The following is a 13,714-nucleotide window of genomic DNA, read 5'->3' on the forward strand; positions in this document are numbered from 1 at the left end:
ATAAAAGTCACTTATTAATAAATATGGAGCTTGAGCTGAGCATAATAGGTGTGCTTTAGGAGTTTAAAACAAACAAATCCGCTCTTCAGCTTTGAAGCTGCCACTTTTAGAAATGTACATTAAAAAAAGCTATCTGCATATTTTCTGGAGTGACGTGAAACAATGTTTTCTTGCTGACATTAAAATCAGGAAATGATGTATCCCACGGCATTTTTTAATGTTAGCAATAATATCTCAAATACACTTCCAAGAACTCCTCCAAAAACCCTGCCGACGTGTCCCTGGCTGTCATGCTCACATTACGGTTTCCTCGAAAAATCCGAGGAGTTCCTTTAATCATTTTGCCAGCAAACCTGAGGGGATCAAACTGCCAAATCTCTCAATTTTCTGCAGCGCAATGCTGTGCACACCTCTGTTGATCCTGTTTCTGTGCTCAGCTGTTGTGAACAAACCTCTCTTGTCAACTTCAAGACAAACATCTTCAGTTTTCCCACATTATTTATGAATGCTGTATTTTACACTACTGGACCTTACATTGTTTGGCAGTTTTCTTATTGAGCAAACTGTTTTGAAAAATTCTCCGCAAGAGTGTTACCAGTGATGTGTGACACAGAAAGTGATATAACCCCAAACATAACACAAATAGAAAGAGCCAGCTGGGCACAGACATACCGTTAACATTTCAAGCATCAATAAGCACACATTGACTGAGCAGGAAGCGAGGCAAATATTTTTCATTGCTACTGGATGAAACAGGAAGGAAAAAAAGGTTAGGTGTCTCGCACATGCATTTCCTCCCCCCCCCCCTTGTGTGTATCATCAAGAAACGACTACTCCGAACAGCAGTAATCCTCGCTCTCGTCTGTAGATTTACAGTGTCCTGTGAGGTTTACATCGCTTCATTACGCCAAGATTAATGTACTGAGCTCTGACCTAGTAGACCCAGCTCCCAACAACACGCAAACCTGCCAATTACTCACACAGCCTTGAAAGATCCCGGCAGTCTGTGGGTGGATTATGGGGAAGTGAGGGAAGGAACGCTGCTTCTGAAGTGAAGGGATCAAACTTCAAAGGAATCGCTGTCGATGCTGAGCGTTAAGAGTTCCTGCAGTACGTGCAAACATGTGTGAAAACACATGTAGTGTACATGTGACGGCTTGTAACACGTGGGCAAGATTTACAGCCTTGATAAAGATTTCAGTTTGACACTTTGTGTACAACTGCAGAGTCTGTACAAAGAGTCATGGGAGACTGGCACTCCCAGGACGCTCTGTTTGAGGGTTATACTGAATGTCCTGACTGTGGTTTTCACTTTGTGGGCTGCTTAGCATTGGTGTTCAAAAAAAAGAGGTAAACAACTTCAAAATGTTACTGCACACCATGCTAAGAAAAAAGGGCAGCTAGAAGTCAGCGGATCATGCCAGGGTGTAATTTGAATATTGCAACAGCTTCCTTGAACCTTGTAAATCTCTTCCAAATACAAAACTGTCATCTGGTGTTTCCAAAATTCACCTCGCTCGTGACAGACTCATCAAAATACGATGTCACTGTGATTAGCAATTCTGATATTCACAGAAAAGCAGGTATAGATAATTCTCCACAAACATGCCCTATAAACAGCACAGTCTCAGCTGTATGTGAAATACTTATGAACTGCTATCTACAGATTTGTGGTCTTGGACACAAATTTCCGTTGTTTTCATTTTCTCTTACTGGGCGGTTTAATATCTACTGGTTTGTTTCTGATGTCAGACAAAAAAGTTTCGACAGGACAAGAGAGTCTGAATCTGGGGGTTGTGAGAGATTTATGAAGGCTTAGGTCATTTCACCCCTCAAAGCAACAACTACACAGTGTGTTAGAATAGAAAAGGCCTTTATTGTCATTATATATTTACCATTATGTATATAGTTTGAGTTTTACTTGCATTTTAATTTATTTTCTTTGCCTTTTCTTTACATTTGTTTTTGGTTAGGGTTATGCAGTGAAACTTACAAGGAAGCACTTGGTGACACTGGGAAGGAAAAACTAGGGATGGGTATTGTTTAGGTTTTATCCGATACCAGTACCAAACCGGTACTTTTGAAACGGTGCCGGTGCTTAAAGAATCAAGAACACAAACTTTGTCCAAAAACCTCTCATGTTTAGCGTTTTTTTTGTAAAACAATAACAATGTTAGCCTTTTCTGCAGCTATGGGGCATATATGGTATCACTCTTGGCTGGAAGCAGTGCTTAAACAATGGAAAAAACTTTGTCCAAAAACCTCTCATGTTTAGCTGTTTTCCACTTTTTCTTTGGTCATTTTAGCCTTTTTGGCCAGGGTGAAGGGAGTATCTGCCATCAAACAAGAAGACAGCCGCATGTAACTACGACGGTGTTTCCTAGTTCACCTTACATGCATTAATGTAATAACGTGGTTAGCCTACTCAACGTAAATTATACACGAACAACATTAAGCTACTCACGCAGAGAAGAACAGCTGCTGCTGCCATCATCATCCGTCATCATTTCTGCTACACTGGCAGGGCTAGGGGCCAGGACTCTACTCTTCGGGTTTTTGGGGGATGTTGCTAACTCCGGGTCCGATAACAGGCACCACACCTGCAGTAGATGTGCTCGGTGTGAGGTCTCGCAGCAAGCTATCAAATACGGCGCATTTCTCGGCTTTTAACAAAATGCTATACGTCGCCAGGTGTTTCATCAGATTCGAGGATAATGGCACCGGATACCGGTACCCATCCCTACTTTTGACAGGAAGTAAGCCCTGACAAAACCAGGCTCAGGGAGGAGTAGCCATCTGGGCAGATGCCCTGCCTACTACAGATACCTTACTGACAACTTAAGGACCGAGCACACAATATATTCCTCCACGCATGACTTTTCAATTTTATTTTGGTAGTCTGAACATTTGATTTGGGACATGCAAAAATAACGCATCTTCCTTTGTTATTTAGCACTTTTAGCAAGTAGAGTGTTGTCATGTGCTCTCTCTTCACTATTGTGACTGATAAACGGTCAAAAAATGTGGCTCTTCCATGGCAAACAAAAAATGCCATCTGAATTCTCATGGGACTTCATTATGTTATTTTCAGCTGTTTCCTTTCTAGACTAAGGCAGGGGTGGGCAATTCCAGGCCTCGAGGGCCGGTGTCCTGCAGGTTTTAGATCTCACCTTGGGTCAGCACACCTGAATCACATGATTAGTCCGTTACCAGGCCTCTGGAGAACTTCAGGACATGTTGAGGAGCTAATTTAGCCATTTAAATCAGCTGTGTTGGATCAAGGACACATCTAAAACCTGCAGGGACACCGGCCCTCGAGGCCTGGAGTTGCCCACCCCTGGACTAAGGTGTTACTTAGTAAAGCCATACTGATGTAATCCCAGTAGATGATATTCCTGTGTTCAATTCTAAACACTCAAATCTGATCTTGGACCTGCTGCTTCTAATGTCTGACAAGAATTCATTTTTAACTGTGACAAATCTGTCGATCTGATGCACTCCCATCCTTCACCTCTACTGCAGCTCTTTTAGTGTTTCATCTATGTGTCACACTCCTCATCTCCTCTACACTCACTTCTTTACTTCTTCTCCACTCCTGTCCTGCTCATAAAAAGCAGGCAATGAAATTTGTCAGTGTGTAATGATCAGATGCTAAGCAGATTATATGTCAACATCAGCTTATTTGAACACATCGACACATCAGTGACGTACTGATCCACCCCATAAGGGATAAATGTGCCATGTGCCATCTTACAGATGATTTACATTAATATAATGATCAGGTGTAACTTGGAAGTCCCTGCATTGTTGTAATAAGAATATTTCCAAACCAATCACAGAGCCATCTTCACCACCCTCACTATCTCCTGTTGCTGCCACAGCAACAGGAGATAGTGAGGGTGGTGAAGATTGCTCCACCTTCTCGTGGCCTCTGGTGCACCTTATGCTATCTGAAGCCTAGTTAACCATTTGTTAACTATTGTTTTTTTGTGTTTGCATGCCAAAAACTATAACTCTGATGACTTGTTTGGTAGCTTTCTCCAGCACAAATGTCACAAATGTCAAAAAGTAACAATGTTTCCTCTTTGGTATTTTGTGATCTGGAACAAAGAGAGAGACGAGCTAACTGAGTAATATTACCAGGATTTGAGCATCCACTGCTTGAGTGGTTAAAAATGTCCTTGGCAGCAGCTCCAGGGTTTATGAAGCAGAGATGATTTAAACTCTTGAAAACAAACACCAAAAATCATTGAGAGTGCTTATTTTTGAATATGGTACTCTATATGGGGCACTATGAGGGAGGCTTTCAAAATGGAAAAGCATCAGTGTTCGCCAAAGACTTTGTATTCTTTTTACCTATCTTATATATATTCCACACACACACAGTGGAAAAACTCTTTGGTTAAAGATGCTGTAATTATGAAACAGTAAGTCGTATAATTACAATTTCTAGTCTAGTCTCTAGTATGCTGCCATGGTTAGCTTCTTAGCTTAAATACCTTTCATGTAAACAACTAGACACTGAGAGAGGTTGCTCTTACTCCACGCTATTATGAAAGCAGCTGCTCATCAAGCCTGACTGGAGTGTGTGTTTGAGTGCACATGTGTTATTGTGTGTGAAATGAGGACCTGTGTGTGAAATGTGGGTTTCTGGGCGTTAGTTTGGGGAAGCTGTGGTCAGATTTAGGGGAGGTAACACCCATTGAGCTTTATAAAGACAGGAGAGTGAAATAGATTAGCCCAGGCTGAAAGACAACAGCGATCTAAGCAACACCGGAGGTAAACAACATCTTACATTTCATGCTTTGCATTGGATCTCTTTTACTTAAGCTGTAAGTATATTGTAAACATACCGTTGTCATTCATTTCCCAAGAGCTGCAGTACGTTAAACTTAACTTCATTTACTAACTTAAGCAATCAGCTTTTATCAGTGAATGTGATGTTTAGTAATTTAATTGCATACTGATGTGGAAAGAAGTAGTTGTTTTGTTTTTCAAAGTAGAGGCTAAAGAAACTAATGGTGAAACTCATAAGTAATAAGGTTTGGGTTTAACTGAAGCCAGTTGGTGAACTGAAGAAAAACATCTGAGACATTTCATTTTCTATGTGATTGCAGTGTTGAGGCCAATAAAACAGAAGTGTTCCAGCAATTAACTGTCAACAGGAAGATTCACACAGCATATGAGTGTTGACATAGTAGCCACAGTGTCTGTTGTGAAAAGAAATCTGTTGTGAAACACAAATTTGAGAAGTCAAGACGGGCGTCTGCTCTTCCTCTTTTTAACCTTGAAACATCCTAAGTGCCCCCACCCTCTCTCTCTCTATATATGTGTTTTTCTTCACAGGCTTATCTGCACACTAATGTCCCAAGATGAACAAGACAAAATACCCCAATGCTTGTAATGGCACTGCTACTCCAGCACTTGCCAATGGTATTGATGAGTGGGACCAGATGAGTCAAAATGTGGCCATAGGGAATCAGGTGATCCTCAGAAAGAAAAACAGAGGGCTCAAAGAGAGGTCACCACATAGCCTGGAGCCCAGCAGAGCGCGTCCTTTGTCAGCATTGTCCACCTCTAACGTGACAACAAACAAGACCAAGAAGGAACCACAGCCTTCTGAGCGGAGCGCATCGCTCCTGCAAACCCCTGTAGCATCCTGTGATCCAGTGAAACGCTACTCCTGCCCCCCCATGGGGATCTCACCATCACCAAGTCACTCCTCATCTTCCTCCACCTCTTCCACCACCTCATCCTGCTCTTCCCCTCCTCCAGTTAAGACATCGTTTATCATCGGCCACGACCCTCTAGGCTGGAAGTTGCATCCCAAGTCCAGCTCGCTCAACCCCCGAGCTCGTGCTAACAGGCTCTCCCTGCAGATTCCCCTCCCCACAATCCCTGATGTTAACTCTCTGAAACCTGAGCCATTACCTAAAACCAACCCCCCCCTAAAACCCAAACCCTCACGACGACGCCACTCTGACTCAGAAGCCTTCCTCCAATCTCAGAGGATCCAAATGCCCGCGGTGACGCTGGATGAACTCTGCACTGTGCATCTTCGCCCGCTTGCCCTTTCAGATGAGTCTGACGATGTGTTCAGTGAGGGGAATGAAAAAGACCCCAGGGCGACCCCTCGCAAAATACCGCCACCCGTTCTGGAAAAAACAGCCATGGCTAGACAAATAGCACAACTTATTGCTTATTCACGCCTGGGCTGTAAAAGCGACAAAGATGAAAACATTTATGCCAGGATCATAAAGCCAAAACTTAAACATTCACATCAGAGTGTGGACCACAACAGAATACATGCAACAAAAAATGGTAAGTGCTCAAAGAAAATCTCACAATAATCATGCTTATTATGTGTTAAAGGGACAACTCATTAACTTTATAGTAGACTGTCACTGACAGAGCAACAATTCTAATATTCTGGTACAGGCATAACTTTACATCCAGACTAAACCTTTTCCTTCTGCATGTCATATGCATGAATAGTAACTTCATCAATATAGAGTTTACATATTAATTGTATGAACCAGTGGGAAGTAATTTGGTGCTATGGGTCGTAATGACGACTGGAACAGTGTTGGTAGCAGTTTGCTTTTCTTCACCTGCACTGGAACGTTTAATTCCAGATAATAATTTAAAAAAAAAATGGTATTAGTGTAGTGGAAATACAGTGATTACTTGCGCATAAACATTATATCAAAATCTAGAAATGTTGATCCAACATTGCAAAAGCATATGTTTTAGAGAAACTAATGAAAAGTATAGATACGCAGAGATAGCAACAAAGTTACCTTTGGTGTTGGAGCCTTGACGCAGTAGCTTTGTTTTACAGTGGGGTTAATCCTATCCCTACCCCATTTAAAGTTTCACTTTTGTTTACAGAATAGTTTTAGGATTTGTTTGGCTTTTTGTCTGATTAAGGTCTAGAGCCAAAAACGTATGCACGTTCATGAAAGTGAATTTGTTACCTCTGAACACGACACATGGCATTGCCCTTGCAGAAGTTCTAAGTGCAGATGTCTGAGTATCTTGATTTACTTTTGATTGATTTCCTTTATGAGGTGCTGAGATGACATGCAAGCATTTAAGTGGAAATCGATAGTAACATCATCCCCTATTTTTCAGGCACGCAGCAACTTCACATCAGCTGCGACAGTGAGAGGTCCACCCCACGCTTCCCGGGCTGAGAGATCTAAGAGATAGGAACTGAAAAGACCTCTAATCATTGACTCCACGTCCCATCTATTCTGAATAGAGCAGAATAATTCTTCCTCTCTGTTGAGGAGACTTTTAATTTGTTCTTTTTATCAATTTATGGGGATGAAGTAATAGCTGTATTGGAAAAAACAAGGTGTGCAGATGATGAAATTACTGCAGCTTATAATTACATAAGCATTACTTACGGTGTAATACTCTGTGGTAAAATCAGAATTTATCTATGTAGGCAAGGTACAATGACAAAGGATAGGGCTAGGTAAACAGGAAATGAGCTGTTCCAGCTGGAGATGTACATACAATTGTATTGCTCATTTTAGCTTCTCAAGTGACGACTTGTTAATTGAGCTTTTAAGTATACCTGTATCCTACATGCAATATCTTTATAAATTAAAAGAATCAAATATGATTGAAATTATTGGCTGATCATATGGTCTGATGTTTTTGACACTAAACATGAATTTCACCTGCTATCCTCCCCTTCAGCCTCAGCATATCTTTAATAATATAAAGCACACAAACCTCAGTCTGTTTACCAGCAGACACACTCACAATGTGAATGTGATGCAGCTAAGAATCGGTCTTCCTTTTCACTGTGCTTTAGCTGGCTGATGTGTATTTAATGCAAGTCCAGCATGCAGCAGCTTACTGAGAAATTTCAGGAAAGTAGAAGTGAAAAGTAGAGATAAATGCACTCTGTTTAAATGAGAGTATCTAAAAGAAAATTCATTATTCAATTGACATTTCTGCTAAACTCCTTGAAATACAGCTGAAAGACTGCATTTTGACCACATCTTGATTGATTTAAAATCCACTGTGGTGGTGTACAGAGGCAAAATTACAAAATATGACTCACTGTTGAGTCACTAAATGAGGTGCATTGTTGTAGGTGGAGGAGGGTACAGACTAAGAATAAGACTGGTAGCAAATAGCGTCTATGGCATTTGAAACAGCTGACTACGTAAAATGACAACTGAATGCCTGAACCTGCTTACCTTTTGTTACCACGGCTTGTTTGAAACCTAATTAGTGTTTACAGTGTTCACATCATGACAGACTGTATATAATAGATGGATGCATCTATATGTCAAATGGTAAGTGGCCTGTATTTGTATAGCGCTTTACTTAGTCCCTAAGGACCCCAAAGCGCTTTACACTACATTCAGTCATCCACCCATTCACACACACATTCACACACTGGGATGTGTGTGAATCACATTCACACACGCCCAACCAACATATTAGCAACATAATAGTAATTATCTATTTCCTGACATATTGGTAACACCTGCAATTGAGTGAAATAGTGGAATGACTAAATAGTGAAAAGCAGATACACCCCAGGAGAACGAGGGTGTACTTCTAGTGGCTGGGAACTGGCTGACAACCAGTTGGGAGTAGGAATTCTAAGTGGTTGTATCTGTATAATTGCACATAAATGAATATTTAAGAAGTAAAGAAGAGACAGAGGAGCCACCCTTCAACTGTGTTGTAAGTGTTGATGTTGCATAGTTTGTTTACTATGAGGGCACACTGCAATTTCCGTGTAGGCAACTTCTGCTTGGAACACCACAAATACAAAAACCAGCTGATCCAGGCCTGTTGTGACAGTAAAAATGTCAGTAATTTTAAAATTCCACTTATATATATTAAACTACATATAGCAAATGTTGTTTATGTTTTGTGTGCCTGAAAAAAATTATTGGCTGATATATTGGATTTTTTAATCACACACTCTCAGCATGGCTCCATCTATCCATTTATCTTCTACCTCCCCCAGCTTATCCGGCCATAAACCCAGGACCTCCTCCTTGTGGGACATGCCCGGAACACCTCACACAGGAGGCGCCCAGGAAGCATCCTTATGAGATGCCCGAACCACCTCAACTGGCTCTTTTTGATGTGGAGGAGCAGCGACTCTACTCTGAGCGCCTGCTGGATGGCTGGGCTTCTCAGCCTTTCTCTACGAGAGAGGCCAGCCACCATTGAGAGGAACCATATTTATGCTTCTTGTATCCACAATCTCGTTCTTTTGGTCACTACCCACTGCTCGTGACCATAGGTGAGGGTAGGGGCGTAGATCGACCGGTAAACTGAGAGCTTTGCTTTTACACTCAGCTCTCTCTTCGCCACGACGGACTGGTACAGCGTCTGTATCACTGCAGCCACAGTGTCTGTCGATCTCCTGCTCCCTTCTCCCGTCACTTGTGAACAAGACCCCGAGATACTTAAACTCCTCCATTTGGGAGGAGGCCATCACCCGATGAAGCCAACAAAACTACATCATCTGCGAAAAGCAGAGATGAGATTCTGAGACCATCCAAGTGAAAGCTTGGAAAGCACTTGGCTATGCCTAGAAATTCTCTCCCTAACAATTATGAAGAGAATCGGCATCAACCACCGGGAACGAGTCTGACTTATTGCGGACCAAGCTCTTACAACGGTTGTATAAGGATCAGTATGGGCATCAATCTTAAAACCCTTATATCTGTTGGGCTCTAATTAACTCACTTTGGAAGTGGTCATTTACAAGAACCGCACCGTTTAGGCTCAAACATGTTGGTATGGTTTTTTTAATGTGAAAGTTGGTGATCTTAGCCAGAATCAACACTTTTCTGAAACTTTATTAAAATTAAGCTCTTTTTAAAAATGCTAAAAAATGAAGACACCAGTAGCAAGCTTTAAAACAGACTGATGCTATTAATGATAACACAGAAACTGCTTTTCACATGAAATATCTGTTAATACTTCAGCAAAATCCACGGCAAAGAAATCTTTAAGTTTACTTTTGTAAGCGAAATATTTTTAAAAAAACGCAGACAGAGTTTAGATGGAGTCTAATAGAATTGCGTGAATCTGGGTTTGGTCCACTGAGATGAGCTGCTGGGTCTGGAGCAAAGAGGAGAGAAAACTCCAGTGCAGGCTGGAAGCAACGCTGCAGGCAGGTGAGCAATGAGACTGCAGAATACCACATGCACAGAAAAACACACAGCATATGCATGCAAATCTGAACCTGCTGCAAGTTTTTTCTCAGGAGTTTGTAGTTTTTCAGAAACTCCACATTTTTCTCCTGGATACAGTTCAAAGTAAACCTGTTTCTGAGAAAATGGTCCACGGCACTATGCAGACCATGATCACTTGAATTGACTCACAGTGATTCCAATTCCATTTACTAAAATCTCAGTTACACCAGAGTAATAATAGAATGGCAGCCTGCTTTTTTATAATACAGTAAATTAAATAAATAAAACAATTTTGATAATTACCAATAACTTAGGGCAGCTTTGACATAAACTTCACACTAGGTGGTGGTCTAATAAATTTGTTAAGCAGTTTTCCTTAGTGTGACTGTAGCCTTACACGGGCACAGCCGTAAGAACAAAGTCTGCCACTGACATATTTAATGGAAAAGGTTTTTTACACATTTCTGTTTGTGAATGAGGCTCAGTGTTCTTACCCTGCTAAATAAAGTGAACTGAAAGTCTTGAGGTGGAATGAACCTCTGACTTACAGTTTTTTACAGACGCTAGGACACATTTCTCAATACTTAGGTCACTTTTGCAAAACTCCTCACACAGTGAGCACAACAGAAGTCTATGTGGGCTAAACTGAGGATCAGTTATCATTGTTTTGGCACAAAATGCATTCAATGACTACATCTCTCAAATTTCATGAATTATTTTCTCACTCAGACACAACAACTGCCAAAAATCTTTGTACGTACAGGACATTTTGCATGTACTTACATACTGTTTTCAAAACTGTTAAACTTATGGTCAAAACAATAACATAATGCAAAACTGAATAAGACAGCAAAATTCAACAGCAATATTTTAGTGAAACATATTTTAAATCTAAAAATGCAGTTTAACCAGCCACAGCTGATTCTCATTGTAGATGAACATCTACACTGGTGTTACTCCTTCAATTTCATTACAAAAGGAGACAACTGCTGAATAGGTTTGTTTTGTGATGTAAACATGGACCCAGCCAGAAATGGAGAAGTGGCTGAAAGAGGAAGAAGAGTGGCTGGGAGGGGGCGAGGAATACGTATGCGTGGCGGAAGAAGAATAAGAGGAAGATCAAGAGCTGTAGTTTCAGATGAGATCAGAGCTACTGTAATTGATCATGTAGTAAATCATGGTCACTCAATGAGAGAGGCTGGTCAGAGAGTGCAGCCAAATCTGCAACGCTCTACAGTGGCATCTATTGTTAGAGTTTTCCGGCAAACCAACAGGTAACTTGTATTCTGCAAGGGCATTTGCACATTTCAGAAGTAAATAAGCTTTTTTTAATTGTTGTTGCATTTCTGCTTAGGACTCAACGGTTACCTCACACAGGAGGGAGAGGACGGATGTTCACTGATGTGCAGGAAACTGCCATTGTTGATATGGTCATCAGAAACAATGGGATTAAACTCACTGAAATTAGACACAGAGTCTTGGCAGACAACGTTACTTTCGCAAATATTCACAGTGTAAGCATAACAACAATTTCTAGAGTCCTGAAAAAACATCAGGTCAGGATGAAACAGTTGCACACTGTGCCTTTTGAGAGGAACTCTGAACATGTCAAGCAACTCAGGAACCAGTATGTCCAGGTAAGATCACAATAAAATACAGATCTGTTTTTGAACAAAACCAAACACACACAAAGACAATTTTTACAAATTTACTACTGTAACAGCTTATGTTGCCTTGTGGATTTATGTTAGAGAGTCATGGAGATTGAAGGCAGGCAAACACACCACATTTTCATCTTTGTGGATGAGGCAGGTTTCAACTTGGCCAAAGCACGGCGACGAGGGAGGAATGTGATTGGGAAGAGAGCCACAGTGAATGTCCCGGGCCAGAGGGGTGCCAACATCACAATGTTTGCAGCAATATCCACTGATGGACTGCTGTTACACAGACCACTAACTGGGCCATACAACACTGAACGGCTCCTTGCGTTCCTGCATGATCTCTATGGAAGGGTTGTGCTAGGTGAGGAAAGGGATGCGGAGAGAAGGAATCAGCCAACATTTATAACTGTATGGGACAATGTGGCATTTCATCACTCCCGTGCAGTCACCGAGTGGTTTGCAGCCCATCCCAGAATGGAGTCTCTTTTCCTCCCACCTTACTCTCCATTCCTCAACCCCATAGAGGAATTCTTTTCCTCATGGCGGTGGAAGGTTTACGACCATCATCCACATGATCAAATGTCCCTCCTGGATGCAATGAATGCTGGATGCCTGGAGATATCAGCAGAGGATTGCCAGGGATGGATCAGGCATGCCAGAAGATTCTTTCCTAGGTGTATTGCCCTAGATGACATAAGATGTGATGTGGATGAGAACCTGTGGCCAAATGGAGAAGACCGAGTAGATTAGCATTACTATTGTATGTGTATCAGTGGATGGTGTGTATACAAATTCTTGTATTTTGGGATTACTTAGTGCAAAAACATAAAAATACATAAACAAATATTAACGAATTCTGCATGATGTCTGATTCATTCCAGTAACATATATTGAAATTATAAACAGAGATGTGTCCTTGTTTTACACAAGAAAACACTGTGTAATGTTACATGTTGTTAGTGGTTTTTAGGTCATTGTTTTGTGGGTGACAAAGTGTGTTTGTCGGCTGTCAACCTTTGCTAGTGTTCTGGAAGAATGAGTTTATTTGAGACCTGAATGAAGTGTTTTGGTAGTTGTAGTGCATTTTGAATGTGAAATGAACTGCTTTGCCAAGCTGAAGGTCAGTTAGGGGAATTGTGTGAAGAGTTTTGCAAAAGTGACCGAAGTATTGAGAAATATGTCCTAGCGGCTGTAAAAAACTGTAAGGTTTCACTTAAACTGAGTGAAAAATAACTGAAACTTTAAGAGTAACAAATAACAAAAGTCCCAGGAGCCTAAATGAGATGGCAAGGAGAAACTGAAAAAAAAATGGACTAGGCAGAGAGGAAGCAATCTTTTCACCCCGTCAGAGTAAAGAGAACTGTAGAAGCATAGCACACTGACACTTATTAGCCTGCTGGCACTGTGTGTGTGTGTGTGTGTGTGTGTGTGTGTGTGTGTGTGTGTGTGTGTGTGTGTGTGTGTGTGTGTGTGTGTGTGTGTGTGTGTGTGTGTGTGTGTTTGGGGCATCCGTGTGTTAAAGTGTACATGTTTGCTTGGATTCAGCTCATGTGTGAGTGGTACAAAACCTATTGTTGGTTCCAAAGCAGTACGAATGAAATCATGAAAACTACAATGTTAGAAGTAATAAAAACAGCTGTTCAGTATGTCGTCCAGGTTGCATCTTTTTATGGAATTTAAATTAAGCACTCAACACAAGATTTTTGTGTAAATCGATGTCTATTAAAGCCCATTATGACACGTCACTGCATTAAATGTCCATTAAGCCCAGCTGTTTCACAGGATACAGACATACTTGCCAAATCAGAGATTTCTCCTTCAAACATCATTCAAGTCAAATTTATTGCTGCTAATCCATTTTATTGT

At 41.1% G+C, this 13,714-nt stretch overlaps 3 protein-coding genes across 4 annotated transcripts in view; 2 read left to right on the top strand and 1 right to left on the bottom strand.

The window, feature by feature from the left end:
- Positions 1–13,714, bottom strand: part of rab26 (RAB26, member RAS oncogene family) — a 122,211-nt gene that overhangs the window by 17,934 nt on the left and 90,563 nt on the right. The window lies entirely within an intron of this gene.
- LOC146382041 (uncharacterized) lies at positions 4,726–7,922 on the top strand. 2 transcript variants are annotated; one of them, XM_084938313.1, is made up of 3 exons: positions 4,726–4,779; positions 5,347–6,321; positions 7,135–7,922. In XM_084938313.1, exons 2-3 carry the CDS (start codon positions 5,373–5,375, stop codon positions 7,194–7,196), a joined length of 1,011 nt encoding a protein of 336 aa, XP_084794439.1. In that variant the 5' UTR covers positions 4,726–4,779; positions 5,347–5,372; the 3' UTR covers positions 7,197–7,922. The 2 variants fall into 2 exon arrangements, with proteins under 2 accessions (XP_084794439.1, XP_084794438.1); XM_084938312.1 differs by having other exon boundaries at positions 4,736–4,832.
- Positions 11,328–13,494, top strand: LOC146382042 (uncharacterized). The gene is made up of 3 exons (XM_084938311.1): positions 11,328–11,461; positions 11,542–11,824; positions 11,939–13,494. The coding sequence occupies exons 1-3, from the start codon at positions 11,376–11,378 to the stop codon at positions 12,596–12,598; spliced, it is 1,029 nt and encodes a 342-aa protein (XP_084794437.1). The 5' UTR covers positions 11,328–11,375; the 3' UTR covers positions 12,599–13,494.

Source organism: Perissodus microlepis, chromosome 8 (assembly GCF_051167445.1).
Source record: "Perissodus microlepis isolate ML-2025 ecotype Zambia chromosome 8, ASM5116744v1, whole genome shotgun sequence".
Lineage (NCBI taxonomy): Eukaryota > Metazoa > Chordata > Actinopteri > Cichliformes > Cichlidae > Perissodus > Perissodus microlepis.